We start from the raw sequence: 16,097 nt of genomic DNA on the forward strand, positions 1-16,097 counted from the left end.
AAGTATTGAATCATAATTGTCATATCCAAAGCAGCTACTTGTGGTTACATTACAGTTGTGTTGTTGGGTGGTTGTTTTTCTAACGTGTAATAGGGCATGAGTTTGACGTCAACACAATAGATATTTGTGTACAGCAGTTGATTTTGGTGATTTTGTTTGGGATTGTTTTTTTTTTATGTCATTGGAGTGTGACAGTATCAGTTCCTATTTACTTTAATTATATGCAAGAGCAAACTTTTGTTTCCATGGAAGAAAGTTTGGGACAACAGCTTTAAGTCATTTTGGAGTTTGAAAGCCCCAATCCCCCATTCACTTTTACTAAATAGTACAAAGTGGACTGGGTAATCTTCAAAAATTCACGCTTTGCGTTCAATGAAAGAAAGCCATAAGTGTTTGGAACAACATAGGTTAAACAATTATGACATCCATTTAGTTTTGGTGAAACTATTCCTTCAACATACTCTTATGTTACTGTAAGTAGGCAGAAAACAGGGTGCTCCCTACAAAAAATCGGAAGTGCTGGTCTGCTGGATAAACACAGTGACATACTTACAGTTTGAATTAATGGGTTCTGTGGTAGAGTCTGACTGTTGATGGATCAGACCGTTTAATAAGGTCATTTATGTGACTCAGTGGAGTTTCTATGTTCCCATGAACTGCATTCAGTGAGATCACTAGACATGGTAGGAACAATATACTGTATCATACAACTTGAGATCAAAAGACCACTCGACTGACACACTGTAAAATGTTCCACTGATATTAGTATATTTTTGTGTGTGTACTCCATTTTTGTTGATTCAGCATTTATTTTTCTTTTGGGGGAAAAAAATGCTTTAGCAAATATCCAGTTGGATTCACTAGTGAAAATGCTTCTTCACACCACAGTGAGGAATTTTAAACTCTTATTATTTAATACAAATGTTTTCATTGCAAATTATATTAAAAAGTAGTTGTATAAAAACTGTTTGTTTCCCACATTAAGAACAGTGTGCATTTACTTTTAAATTGTAACATAATTAGATTTAAGTTTAGCATGTTCAAATCTATAAGATGACTCTCCAACCCAGGGCAAGAAGTTAACATGTCCCAGCTGTCATCTGATTTTTATATAATGTATAAAATACAGTACATTTGATATCATTCTTAATCAAGTTTGTTTTGTCATCTAATGTAAAACACTAAACCAAATATTTCATGTAATCATCTTAATCATAAATCGTATTTTCACAATTAAGTTGAATAATGACAGACATAAATGCATAAATAATGTTGTTGCAACCAGTTGCAACAGTGAGAAGCAACATGCATCAAGACATTTTGTTGGTTGCTTGGTTTCTGTTTATACTTGGTAGGCCTGCCTACATTGAAATCTTTTTGGTCCCAAATCCCTCTTCACATAAATTAAAACTTCGAAGATGCTCTGATTGTAAGCATTTTTGATTTCAGTGTAGACAGACAACTGGAAACTGGTCACGTCACTCCTGGTTATGATACAGTGTTAGGGGTCATTCAGACCAAACACGCTCTAGTGCTAAAAAAAAGCAGTCTGATCTCAAAATTATTTGACTGTGGTGACATTTTTGCAAAAATTACACTACATGGTTCCTTGTATGTATCATGCAGTTCCAAGGTGAAATGTCTGCTGTGTGGTGCTAAAAGCGAGTTAAATATTCCCCCAAATAGATGTGGTTTTACGGGAAATGGTATATCGAGTTTTAAATCAACAAAACCTAACAAAAACCTCCCTACCCTGAACCTTAAACCTATGTGTCAAAAGCAAACGTGAGATGAAAACACAATTGTTGAAGCAACTACATCATTTATTTGTGCTTCAACAACACTTTTGGCTCACGTATCGGCTTTTTAGGATTTGTTCCCTGGTGTTTTGCATTGCAAGTGCAATGCTGTATCAGTTAAGCTATCATGCAATTTGATCATGCTCAAACAAACTTGTAAATGTATTTGGTTATGTAATACAGATGTTAAAATGTAGCTCCTACTGTATTAGTCATGTGCTATAGTAAAAGTGATTTTTTTTCCCCAATTTGGCATTCCCAATTCCTAATGCGCTCTAGGTCCTCGTGGTGGTGTAGTGACTCACCTCAATCCGGGTGGTAGAGGACGAATCTCAGTTGCCTCTGCGTCTGAGACCATCAATCTGCGCATCTTATCACGTGGCTTGTTGTGCGCGTTTCCACGGAGATGTAGCGTGTGTGGAGGCTTCATGCTATTCTCTGTGGCATCCATGTACAACTCACCATGTGCCCCACCGAGACCGAGAACCACATTATAGTGACCACGAGGAGGTTAACCCAAGTTACTCTACCCACCCTAGCATCTGGGCCAATTGGTTGCTTAGGAAGCATGACTGGAGTCACTCAGCACGCCCTGGATTCGAACTTGCGACTCCAGGTGTGGTAGTCAGTGTCTTTACTTGCTGAGCTACCCAGGCCCCCCAGTAAAAATGTTTTGATATCATGTTACTTGTGATTTCTGTGAAGGTGAATAAAAGTTATTGTTTTTGTAGCGCCCCTAGTGTTCATTTTAACAGTAAACTGCCGCGATATGTACAACGAGCCTCGTAAAAATAATTTAGCAGTGATTTAGTTAGTAACGTGATTATATCAGGTTGGAAAAAAAAGTGTCTTGAGACACGTTTATAAAAATTATTTTTTAAACTGCGTTTAACGGAGGCAAAAATGTGTTCACAGTCAATGCTGTTACTGTAGCTGATCAGCTGATAAACCTGTCTATTTTGTTAATTAGTTAGTTGCCATTTAGTAGTCACCTTTTCAAAAACCCATTTATAGTGCAACAATGGGGAATTGTAGAGTACTCTGAAGCAATCTGGGGTTAAGCATTCCGCTTAAGGGTTCAAAGTGATTATGCAAGATCTTAATGATTCTCCAGTGCCTGGATCAGTTCTACTTGGAAAGGGACCCACAACCATTGTGTAAGTATCCCAGATTTTTAACAGTCAAGGCCCACTATTATTTTAACCTCTTGAGGAGAATTACTTTGACCAAACTTTATATTTTTCTCTGTATAGCAGTAAATATTTGTATTGTATTATAAAATATAATCTTGGTGTGAATAGGCCTGAACAGGAATGAGCACAGTTCATTTCATGATTTACTCACCTGACATACGTTGTCCCATCAGAGACCAGACTATAAAAAAAGTGTTAGAAGGCTACGTTTTTGTAATCTGTGAGCTTTCTTAAACACATTCAGTCTCTGGGGCCCCAACCTTTGCTTGGAAGATGATCTGAGATGGCTACAGAGATACAGTAACAGTGAGTGTTCTCTAGTTTCCCTGTAAGAAAATGTGAGAAAAGACTTAGATTAAAGAGCTTGGTATTTGGTATTTCTTGGAAACAGATACACAGTTTCTCCTACTGAGAATTGAGTGTTCTTTGTGGTAGAAGTTTGATGAGTGCATCATGGTGCTCGTCCAGTGCAGTGTGAAAAATTACACAGACGACCCTGGACTGTGTGCGCAGGAACACTTTTAAGCACTACTAGGTGAAATGAAACAGCTTGCCTGTCTGAGGCGACATTCCTTTGGACCTCATCAGACTGTGTACTACATTCAAAATAGCCATCTTCTAAAACTCCACACAACTTTTTTTTCACAATTTTTTGCTTCAGCTACATCCAAAAACAAGGGCCTACATCAAGGGCAGAAAATGAAATTATTTGGAGTGTTGGACCTCTCTGTCTAGTGAACGTCTGCTTGCAGTACATTAAGTACTGTCTGTAAACTCCATTAACACACATTATTGCCCTATAGGGGGATACTCCCATAATACAACTGCTTTTGTCATTTTTTTTTTTATTGATTTACATGTACAAGAAACATGGAAAACACATTTAGCACAACATATAGACTGCATTATTATTATTATTATTATTATTATTATTATTTGTAGTAACAGCTACTTAAAGTGATTACATGCTGTATGGTGCCTTGGTTTGAGAAGATGCTTTAGAAGACATTTTATTACCACTAATTTCTTCAGTTCCTGTGAAGCTGACTTTCTCCATATGGCAGACATGTCAAGATTAAAGATACGCTAAACGATGACAAATCAGTCATTAAAGACGCTGTACAATGTGGATTTTCTGAAGGAAATAAGTGAAACAGCATTTTATCATCTTAAAGTTGAAATCACATTTAGTTGAGGGAAAGGTGAAAGGTAATAATCTTCACTTACCAAGCACCCAGGTGCGTGTTTCCCATCTAACGACGTAACTCACTGTTTTACTACCATAGTATGATGCATAGTTAGAGAAATGAACTAGCTAGTTATGACTGTTTTTCTGAAACTGTAATGATGTCACTTGTTCATTATTTGTTCACGTTAACTAATGTAGTTCTAACTAAAGTTAAAGGATAGTTCACCCAGAAATGAAAATTTGCTGATAATTTACTCACCTTCAGGCCATCCAAGATGAGTTTCTTCCTTCATCAAAACCAAATTTATGATTTTTAGGATTTCATTTCAGGCCTCCTCCTTTAAACAATGCAAGTGAATGTTCTCCATTTTTTGATGGTCCAAAATGCATATTTAGGGTGCATCAAAATAATCCACACGACTCCAGTCGACAAATAAAGTTCTTCTGAACCCAAAAGATTGATTATTTTTAGAAACAAAACAATACTTATATACTTTTTAACTACACATTTTCACTTCCATACAGCTCATTGGTAAGGTCCCACATCACGTGGAGGAGGAGTCAGGAAGCGCGTCATTGTTTACAAGAGAAACTTGCACCGACCAAGCGCCGTTCGCAAACCAAAACAGTCCAAAACAATTTCAAAACGATATAAAATAAAAAATAATTTCCAAATAATAATAAAAAAATCCATTACTCCAGTAAATAACCATCCTTTATTTTGGAGCAATGCCGTTGTGTTATCTACTTATGCTTTTTATATAGCAGAAACATATAGGCTATATGACTGTCAGGAATTCAAGCAACATAAATTGTAGTTAGTGAAACCAAGTGTCCTTTGCATGAGACTTGACAGTGAAGTGGTGTGAAGGTGAGTTATTTATGCAGGCAGTGATGAGCGAGTGAATTGAGTGCAGGTGCGGTGAATTAGAAATTGGGTGATGAGAAGCGGGGTGCTGAGGGAGGCGTGACAATGACAAAGAGTTCGCTGGAAAAACAGCACGGGCACAGCTCATGAATTCAGATATCGACCCTTTGTTTCTTTCGATGGTCTGAAATTCAATAACCTGTAGAACTCTTCCCTTGTCTTGTTCCAAACCCAATGTTTTCTTTCTTCATTGGTACACAAAAGTTATTTTCCTAATAAATCATGGTTAGGTTTAGGGTTTGGCGAAGGGGTTAGACTTTATGGTTAGATTTAGGTTTTAGTTGGGGTTTAAATTTAGGAAAAATCGTAATAAGATTATTCAATGGTTCATTCACTTTTCTTTATGGGAGTAAAAGTTTTAGCCATCTTGGGCCATCTTGTACTATACACGAGTATAGTATAATAGCTTTCGCTATTGCGCGAAATGTTCTCTGTGTTTATATCCACGTCTCCTGCTGAACATGCTACACAATATCGAACAGCCTTTATGTGACCCCCCCCCCCCCCACCCATATTTTACCGAAATGGAATGTGTAGGTCACCTGTCTAGGACTTTGCAGACTTTAATTTATTTGACTGTCACAGCACCAGATGCACATCATCAAACGCTGGTGTGTTTAATGTATAGCCATGGCAACTTAGTCTCTAAGTTTGGTGAACTGGACTTCTTCCCCTCAATCTCATCAGCATGGCTCAAAAGAAGAGTGACTGGAGTACGCTTAGCAGGCTGCCTTGGCCATTTGTTTTCGCTGTTGTCTTTAGGGTTCAGGAGAAGGTTTAGGTCACTTGTGGGTCAAAGCAATTGATGTTTACTTTCTGGCCTTAGAGAAACACTACAGAGAGAGAATGTAGCCCCCCAAATCTCTCACTCTCATTCATTATGTTTTAAGATGCCTGCTTCCCTCAGAGGCATGCTGGGTAATGCCCTCCAAATGCTGCAAATCGATCCCTTTTCTGGTGTGCTTCTTAGTTCTGTGCAGCCCCAATGGAATACAGCCAGATTGATATTGTGTATGTGTTTGATTATATACAGATTTGGATAAGTATGAAACCTTTTTTTAAGCAGAATTAGTTATAGTTATAGAAAGCTACACAAAATCAGTAACCACACAAGGAGAATCCATTTAAAGATGCTTGCTGATTGCAGAAACCACAGTTCCAGTGGTGTAATACATTCTAGATTTGCGGAGAATGGTGTACACCTCACTGAAATAATTTGCCATATTCTGAAATTAGTGACATTTGTTTGTCAATTTCCAATAAGATGTAGCTCAGTACATCTTGGTTAAACAGGATAGCAACAAGCAATCATTGTTATATCTGTAATGTGAGTTTATCCCCTCTGTTTTTTTTAACATGACCCATGTTCAAGGCTGACCATCATGACTGAATGAAAAATAGAAGAGGAGGCCTGGCAAATATCTCATTTCATGCAAAGTAGCAGTCTAGACATAATCATTGTTATTGATTTCCTCTGCTGTTACCTGAAACTTTGACCTGACTCTACAGAAAGGTCTTTCTCAGACAATGAGGCTCAATGAGACCTGTATATTTATGGCATGACCATCACCACTGCTGTCTAGCTGAGATTTACCTTTTGTTAGCTATTACATTACAGTCTATGTATGCAGATAAAATATCACATTGAGCAACATGTGAGTAATGCATGAGTGTAAAATCAGGGGATCATCTCGGTTCAAATTAAAAAGCAATGGAGCTTGTATGTGATGGTCTCTAGTGCAGTCTGGCTTCTCTGGAAAAATTCTTATCCATTACAAAACTGAGTAATGTGTTCTTCAGAATTCATTAGCTCTTAACATATGCCTTGACTTGAATGCCTTTTTTTTCACCTTTTAAGCACCAATTGTGAGGGAAAAAGGTGAAAAAAAAGGCATCCAAGTCAAGGCATATGAAAAGAGCTAATGAATTCTGAAGAACACATTACTCAGTTTTGTAATGGATAAGAATTTTTCCAGAGAAGCCAGGCTGCATTCACTGGAATATGGTCAAATGTATTGAAGTCCAAATGAAATGGCATTCACAAGCCATTTTACTTTGGTAATGTGACACATTACCGGTCAAAAGTTTTGAAACACGACTGAAATGTTTCTCATGATCTTAAAAATCTTTTGATCTGAAGGCGTATGCTTAAATGTTTGAAATTAGTTTTGTAGACAAAAATATAATTGTGCTACCATATTCATTTATCTCATTATAAAACTAAAATGCAATAAAAAAAAAATAAGTGCCCAACATAGATGGGAACTCCTTCAATACTGTTTAAAAAGCATCCCAGGGTGATACCTCAAGAAGTTGGTTGAGAAAATGTCAAGAGTACATGTCTGCAAAATCTAGGCAAAGGGTGACTACTTTGAAGATGCTCAAATATAACAGTTTTGATTTATTTTGGATTTTGTTTAGTCACAACATAATTCCCATAGTTCCATTTATGTTATTCCATAGTTTTGATGACTTTACTATTATTCTAAAATGGGAAAAAAATTATAATAAAGAATGAGTAAGTGTTTCAAAACTTTTGACACTGCCTGCATTTTTTAAAATGTAGGGCAAGTCCTGACTTCATCCTTAGGTAGTTGATTGAACCGTGAAAAGTGGTCTTTATATGACAATTCAAGTCAATAATTTTTATTTGTATAGCGCAAAACTCCATAAGATGTTAGTTAATGGAAAAAAATAACATTGGGGCAAACGAGGCTCACTGTGGGGGCCAATTCCTATCTGGCTAAATGGCCTGAATATAATGGTAATATTTTTTTTTTTTTTTTTTGTGTGTAGTGCAAGTCATGGTTTACAATTATTAAACTAAGTAAGTGTTAAGGGTCAATGTTTAAACAAAAAGATTTTGTATGAACTCTAAGATTAATGACTAATGTCTTTGAAGTTCATCCTGGATTAATTGCAGAAGTTCACATAGATGCACTGTCCTTTGCAAATAGGCTGATGAAGGCTTTTGTTGGCAATTAATTGATAGTCTATGTATTCCAGTTTTAAAGTGTAGTTTATCATTAGACCAAGGTGATACAGGCAGAGATCAGTGAGGTGCATCGCATTTCGACTGGCAGCTCATTTTGGTGAGGTCAATCATAAGTCCAAGGTTCAGGCAGTCGCACATGAAGTATACCATGTCTTACTGTTGGAGTTTGCATCAGCTCATTCTCTGTGAAGTCCATCACAGGAGACTGAAGTGATGTCTGGCTGGTACAGCCTGCAGTTAGTCATCATACTAATAGTGAGTCTGACACCTAGCAGGAACGGAGCTGGATCCGTCCAGCTCTGGTAACCTCGGAAATCCCGAGGTTGAGACAGGGAAACAAACAGAATAATATTAGGGTAGATGCCATTAAATTAATGCAGAATTATAAAATATGAGAAGTGTTTCTAGTTCTGGCAGACCTGACTAATGCAGCATAAATATGAGTTGATGGATAAATTAGGTGTATACCTGGCTAAATAGATGAGCCTTTAGTCTAGACTTAAACTGAGAGAGTGTGTCTGAGTCCTGAACAGTGTTAGGGAGACTATTCCATAGTTTAGGAGCCAAATAGGAAAAATATCTACCTCCTTTTGTGGATTTTGATATTCTAGGTATTACTAACAGGCCAGAATTTTGCGATCGTAGTGAATGTGATGGAATATAGCGTAATAGAAGCTCACTTAAGCAGGGCTGTGGCTAGTGGGGTGAAAGGTGGTAATGATTCTAGGGGCCCAGAGGTCCAGGGGGCCCCACAACAAATTCTAAACTGTATATTTTAATAGGAAAGGGGCCCAGAGCAATATACAGTCTGGGGGCCCAGATTACCTTGTTACGGCCCTGCACTTCAGTATTGTGGGGCTAGACCATTCAAGGCTTTGTATATAGTTAAAATAATTGTAAAATTAATACAAAATTTAACAGGTAGCCAATGTAATGATGATGAAATAATGCTGATATGATCATATATCTTGGTTCAAGTCAACACTCTAGCTGCTGCATTTTGAACTAATTTTATTTTATTTATTGAACCTGCAGGACATCCTCAAATGATTAATTACAATAATCTTGTCTTGAGGTCATGAACGCATGAATTAGTTTTTAATCAGAAACAAAAAGCATGTTCCATAACTTAGCAATATTTCTGAGGTGGAAGAATGCTGTTCTACAAACACCGTAAATGTGATTTTCAAAGGACAGATTGCTTTAGATGTCCCTTCTGCACTGTAGAAGGTGATGTAACAGTAGATCTATACAGAGTCAAATTATGTTTTAGCGGCTTATTTTTGGTCCAATAATTAGTACCTCTGCTTTGTCTGCATTGAGTAGAAGTACATTTCTAGCTATCCAATATCTGATGTAATTGATACACTTTGTCAACTTGGAGAATTGTGAAATTTCATCGGGTTTCAAAGAAATATAAAGTTGGGTATTGTCGGCATAACAGTGAAAACTAATTCCACAATTCCTGATAATGTCTCCCAGGGGAGGCATATCCAGTATAAAGAGAAAAGAAGAGGCCCTAAAACTGATCCCTGTGGCACTCCATACTTAAATTTAGTTTGATCTGACAGGTAGGTGGTGTGGAGGTGCTGAAAAATAAAAGGGATTGGTGACATCTGCTGAAAAGTAAATCTGTTTCAAAGGTGGATCAATGGGATGTGAAGAGATTTTTATCGAATTCTGTCAGCGCAGATTGCATGCAGGCCCACTGATTTAAGAAAGTCAATTATGTATCAAAAGGTTTGATACAAATATGTATCTAAAGTACTCAAAAGGTTATGGGAACTGAAGGGGTCATAACACATAAGAAACTTTCAATTCAATTCAATTTTATTTTTGATAGTGCTTTTCACAATACATTTTGTTACAGCTTTACAAAGAATAGTGCCTCATATACTCCCAGTAAGCAAGCCAAAAGCTACAATGGCAATGAAAAACTCCCTGTTTGGTAGGATGAGGAATAAACCTTGGGAGGAACCAGGTCAACTTTGCATGTTTGTCCCTTGAGTGTTGCTGTCCAACTTCAAAAGATTGCTTGTAACTACTTACTTTGAAACCTTAAAACCTGACATACATTAGATTTAGTAGGAGACAATCTTTATTGATTTAATCTTTATCAAAATTGAGCCCATTTACTTTCTTAACACACATTCCTGATCTTATTATGCACGAGTCTTCAGTGCATGTTATTCTGAAGAAAAGAAAATTGCTTATGCCACCTAGGCCATGCACACTATTGGATCCTTTTAATTAATAGTGTAAGTTTTAGCAAACTCACGTTAAGGTCTGGTATGGAATGCCCTATTTTCACAGTCCAGTGAATTCCTGATCAATAAACTGAGTTCTGCCTTACATTTTTTTTTTTACTCATTTTTTTTTACGCTTGAAAGTCTTTGGGTTTTATAACGTGTAAATGTTCATGAATTAAATTATAGTTAGGCTTTTGTCAAGTATACGTTTGTTCACACTATATTACTATGTCTGGCTCAGCACATACAGAGGCCTAGTACTCTATGCTAAACTGGCATAGTTAAGCCATTTCATGAGCTGCGAAATCCGGTTGCTCTTGCCATAACTCCTCGATTCAGAGCTGAGAGTGAAATCATGTGTTCCTTCCAGAATAAGGCAAAGGTGTTGACCTATTGTGACTTCCTGTTCAACTTGGATTTTTGCCCACCCACACTGTTGCTCTTGCAATGAATACATGTGCAATTTTTTCAATGCTAAAATACTTTCTTCAGTCTTAGTTTAATGTGAAGAGTCAAACATAAGTAAGGTGATTTTCAGAATTACTGAATTTGCAGAATTCTGGTTCGCTTGGGCCAAGGAGGTTATACCTGGAGAGAGCTACGCATTAGGTTTCTCATGAATAGTTGCTCGGACGGTAATTCAATTTCATGCTTTTAAAGAAATATTCCGGGTTCAAAACAAGTTAGGATCAATGGACAGCATTCATGACATTATGTTTATTACCACACAAATTATTTTCAACCTGTGTTTGTGAAGGCCTTGCCAAGGTGTGAAACAACCACTGTGGCTTAATTCTCCATACAGTATGTGTCATTTGTTGCAGTCTGTATGGTTGTAAAACCTACACTACTACTACAGTGCTACATATGACGAAAACACATTCTTTTTTTTTTTCACCCAAGTTTCCTTAAGATTTCTTTGGGGCTGTTCGCCAAGCCCCAGAGATGACGGACGATTGAAGGTCCCCAGTCTTTCACACCCTAGTGTGGAATTTATTTTCACACCATTCTCTACTGGCGAGTCTGGCCCTGCCCCACGGCACGTCTAGCAAAAATGTAGCGGGTGCTTGAGAAACTGAGACACTTCTCTGCTAGCTAACCATTCACACCATTGCTACCACCACCGAATACACCACTATTACTCATTATACATGGTGTTCTGCCAAAAACGTTTCAATTCATGGGGATTTTAACTTTACATGTATTGTCACAAAAGGAGTGCATGAACTTTTAAAATCAGTCTTTGTAGTGTTGACATGGGTTTGAGGTTTGGTTGTAGTTTGGTTTGGAGTAACTAGATACCCACTACTTCATACTGTAGGCAAAGAGCAACATATATACTTTGGTAAAGAGGCTCTTTTTGGAAAGCTTTAGGCTCTAGAATGCTAAATGCCTCAAAGCTTGTGAGGAATATTGCCTAGTTCTTCAATTTCAACAAGGTTTCTAAACCAAGGTCATGCTACTTTACTCTGTGCATACTGTATGTTATGCTTGATATTTCCTCTTTTATGCTCATATTTACTCTCAATAACACTTTATTTTCTTCTTTTGCCAGAAAACCTGCTTGTACTTACTGTTGCCACACAAGAAACAGATGGATTCCTTCGATTCATGCAGTCAGCAAACTACTTCAACTATACTGTGAAGGTAAGGCCTATTTGTTTCACATTAACCAATCACACAACACTAGGTCACGCATTCCCTTAACCAGGGTTGGGAGGGCTACTTTTGAAATTTATTCCACTACAGATTACAGAATACATGCTGTAAAATGTAATTTGTAACATATTCCGTTAGATTACTCAAGGTCAATAATGTATTCTAAATACTTTGGATTACTTCTTCAGCACTGGTAGATTTTTTCACTTGTTTTGACTATAAAAACTCTGCCAGTACAGTAAGACAAAATACACATGTTAAAAATACATTCTCTGAAAAACCTAAATATCTTATGCAGTGTTGTTTCTAAAACAAGATAAATCAAATTGATCTTGTTTTAAGGATTTTTTGATATTTTTACAGGAAAACAATACAAAAATTATTATCAAGAATACGATTTTTGCCCTAATATCAAAGGTCTTACTAGAAAAAAAGAAATTATGATCCAACGTGAATTTTCTTGATAAAAAAATATGATCGTGCCTGGTAATGTGCATGTAAAATGGCTAGAAATAGCATTTTAGCTTAGCGTAAAGCTGACAATTTACACAAGGTTTATTTCTATTTCTTCTGCTCCAAACTTACTTCAAACTTACTTCTCTGTCTGCTCGTATGAATGTAACACATCATAAGAAAGTGTTTCACCGCTGTTCAAATGCACTTTGTATCGCATCATTTATATGTATAAATTTTTCCATCTGAAAGGACTAAATATTAAATGAAACAAATGACAATAAAATGCAAAGTAATCTCTTCAGTAATCAAAATACTTTTTGAATGTAACTGTATTCTATTTACCAATGATTAAAATTGTAACTGTAGTGGACAGTTACTTAAATTTTGTATTTTAAATACGTAATCCCGTTACATGTATTCCATTACTCCCCAACCCTGCCCTTAACCCACCATGCTAGTATGTATAGGGCCATTGCTTCTCACCTGAGCTGTACTTCATTTAGCTTCATCAGAACTAAGGATGCAAGTATGACAGTAGTGTGTTGTGTGAGACACATGTCCATATGTCCTGAGAACACGTCTTTTCCTGTCCCAGGTGTTGGGGATGGGCGAGGAGTGGAAGGGAGGTGATGTGGGCCGTTCCATTGGTGGAGGCCAGAAGGTTCGACTGCTGAAGGAGGCCATGAAGGGACTGGCTGACCAAGAGGACCTGGTGGTACTTTCCGTAGACAGGTAAGTTTGGCATAGCATGGATGAGGAACTAAGGTTCCTTTATAACTGGGAGAAAAGCAAAAGTTTTCTGGTTAAAGGAATAGCTCCGCTAAAAATGAAAATGTACAATTACATGTATGACTTGTGAAACAAACAAAAAAATAGGTAGAATGTCTGGGCAGTGGATGGTGACTTATACTGTGAAAAAGTAAAAAAAAAAAAAACACCATACAAGTATCTGCGTGGGCCTTAAGCTAAAATCCAAAGCTAGCCTTTTGCCAAGAACCGTATGACCCGACCCAACTGGTACCATCAAATTGTAAGCTTAAACCTAATATCGCTCACTCTATTTATCATAGGCAACATTAGTAACAGTATATTAACAGTAAACACAGTTTACTACAAGGCACCGTGGTCCCACAGCACACCCGAATAAAATGGAAAAACTTTGACGTACAGTTTATCAAGCACTGAAACTTTGCTTGGTGAAGAACTATCTGGAAACATGTGTAACAGTGTAACAGTCTTCTAAATTAAAAATTATGTTGTTTATTAACTTTATTAACACACTGTTTCTAAAAAATATTACAGTCCTTCACGAGATGCTGTAAAAAAAACGAGACGCAATGGTCAAAGACATCCATCTAGCAAGTATTTACATAGAAAAAAAACAATGAAAAGCAGCACAGATGCAATCAAAAACATGTTTGGTTTGAACAGTCCCTAACTCCTCAGTTTGTGTGTGTCTTTTTTCATTATTTTACAAACCCAAACCCGACGAAAAGTTATATTTGAAAAACTGACCTGAACCTGGCCCGAAACCTGGTTTGTTGGGTCCCGTCGGGCTCAGGTTGGATAGAGTAGCAGTAGTCAATATCATGCATGCTATATTTTAAGTAGGGCTGTCAATCAATTAAAAATGTAATCAATTTATTTACATGACATGCCGATTAATTAATTTTATTGAATTAATCACATTTAATTGCATATATAAATATTTGCTGAGAAAGCCCCCCAGATAACACTAATTCAATATAAAAATGATTAAATAAATAGATTTGAATAATTATAAATAAAAAATATATTATACATACAATTCTAATAATTAGAAATGCATTACATTATTGTGGCAGACAGGTAAAGCATTGATAAGATAATATAAAAAAGTAGCTTTAGAAGACAATATATTTATTTCCATATATTTTTTTAATTTACATTTTTTTTGGAATGCCCAATTCCTACTACTTAGTAGGTCCTCGTGGTGGTGCAGTTACTCACCTCAATCCGGGTGGCGGAAGACAAGTCTCAGTTGCCTTTGTTTCTTTGTGCATGACACCGCAGAGACTCCCAGCATGTGGAGGCCCATGCTACTCTCTGTGATCCACGTACAACTTACCATGCGCCCCATTGAGAGCAAGAACCACTAATTGTGACCATTGTTTGCTTAGGAGACCTAGCTGGAGTCACTCGGCATGCCCTGGATTTGAGCTCGTGGCTCCAGGGGTGGTAGTCAGCGTCAATACTCGCTGAGCTACCCAGGCCCCCCTTATTTCCATATTATTGAACATAAGCCTGTCATTGGCCTACAAAGCAATCCAGTTTGCAATTGATTTCATCAGTCTGTCCGAGATAGATTTATTATAAGGGCTTTTCTAAGGACACGTCAATGTAGGAATGCATCAGCCGGATGCTTTTGGAGCATCTCACTTTGGTTGTGTCGCATCATAAACACATTTTTAGGTCACTATGTCAAGTTAAATGTAGTTTGAAATAAAAAAATAAAATAAAAAAATAAACATGTTTCAATCAACAGCCCTAAATTTAAACTCCTATGATAGCTTTGTGTGAGAAGTAGAACTTAATTTAAGTCATTAGTAACTGTCTTCCTCTTTGCCATACCTCCCATACCTTCATAAAATAAAAAAAATGGTGCCTGTAGACTAGGGTTGTCAACTGTCCCATATATCTGGGACGTTTGTATATTCTGAAGACTTATGGCAAAATGCTCAAAAGTTGGCAACTCTGTGTTAGACACGTCACGGCAATTTTGAGGTCACTGATGGCAAACGCTATTGGAGGAACGGCATGGGGGAGACTATTAGTGAGAAACATTTAACAAAATAACCTATGAACGGCCCATTTTTTACTAAAATCTCCACTTTCACGTTTACATCTGAAAGTCACATGTGGTGTTGTTTAGTTTCACTTTCACATCTGAAAGTAAAAGTTAAAATGGAGATTTAGAGTAAAAAAGGACTTAAATATTGATCTGTTTCTCACCCACACCTATCATGTCGCTTCAGAAGATATAGATTTAACCACTGGAGTCTATGTATTACTTTTATGTTTTCTTTATGTGATGTTTGGAGCTACAAAGGTCTGATCACCATTCACTTGCATTATATGGACCTACAGAGCTGAAATATTCTTCTAAAAATCTTTGTTTGTGTTCTGCTTAAGAAAAAGTCATACACATCTGGGATGGCATGAGGTTGAGTAAATGATGAAAGAATTTACATTTTTGGTTGAACTATCCCTTTAACAATTTCAAGTGTGAAAAGCCCATACATGACAACAAATGTACTGTCAACAAGATTGTTTATCAGAGAATAAATTTAATCATAATAATTATTCTAATGTAAATTCTCAATGTGGGGACCAGCTGTCTCTTAAATACACTCAATTTGCACCAAAATATTTTGCCACAGAATTACTTAATAATTTCCTGTAACTGAATGCAAATTATTATTAGCAAATTATCTAGCTAAACTCGCTAAAGGTATGTAGTAGCTTTTCAGTCGACTGTAACAAATGTGCCTTTATTGTAAATGGATATCCATTTTCAGCTGCCTCAGCGTGAGAAATCCTGCAACTTAATGTCAACCTAATGGAAAAATAGCAAGATTTTATGTGAACGC

At 36.9% G+C, this 16,097-nt stretch overlaps 1 protein-coding gene across 2 annotated transcripts in view; it reads left to right on the plus strand.

Moving 5' to 3' along the window:
* The window catches only part of LOC127434416 (procollagen-lysine,2-oxoglutarate 5-dioxygenase 2-like), a 68,534-nt gene that overhangs the window by 10,142 nt on the left and 42,295 nt on the right, over positions 1-16,097 (plus strand). For both annotated transcript variants that reach the window (XM_051687150.1, XM_051687151.1), the window contains exons 2-3: positions 11,909-12,000; positions 13,064-13,200. In XM_051687150.1, coding sequence (XP_051543110.1) covers positions 11,909-12,000; positions 13,064-13,200 — 229 coding nt within the window. The remainder of the gene's footprint in view (positions 1-11,908; positions 12,001-13,063; positions 13,201-16,097) is intronic.

This window comes from Myxocyprinus asiaticus, chromosome 44, assembly GCF_019703515.2.
Source record: "Myxocyprinus asiaticus isolate MX2 ecotype Aquarium Trade chromosome 44, UBuf_Myxa_2, whole genome shotgun sequence".
Lineage (NCBI taxonomy): Eukaryota > Metazoa > Chordata > Actinopteri > Cypriniformes > Catostomidae > Myxocyprinus > Myxocyprinus asiaticus.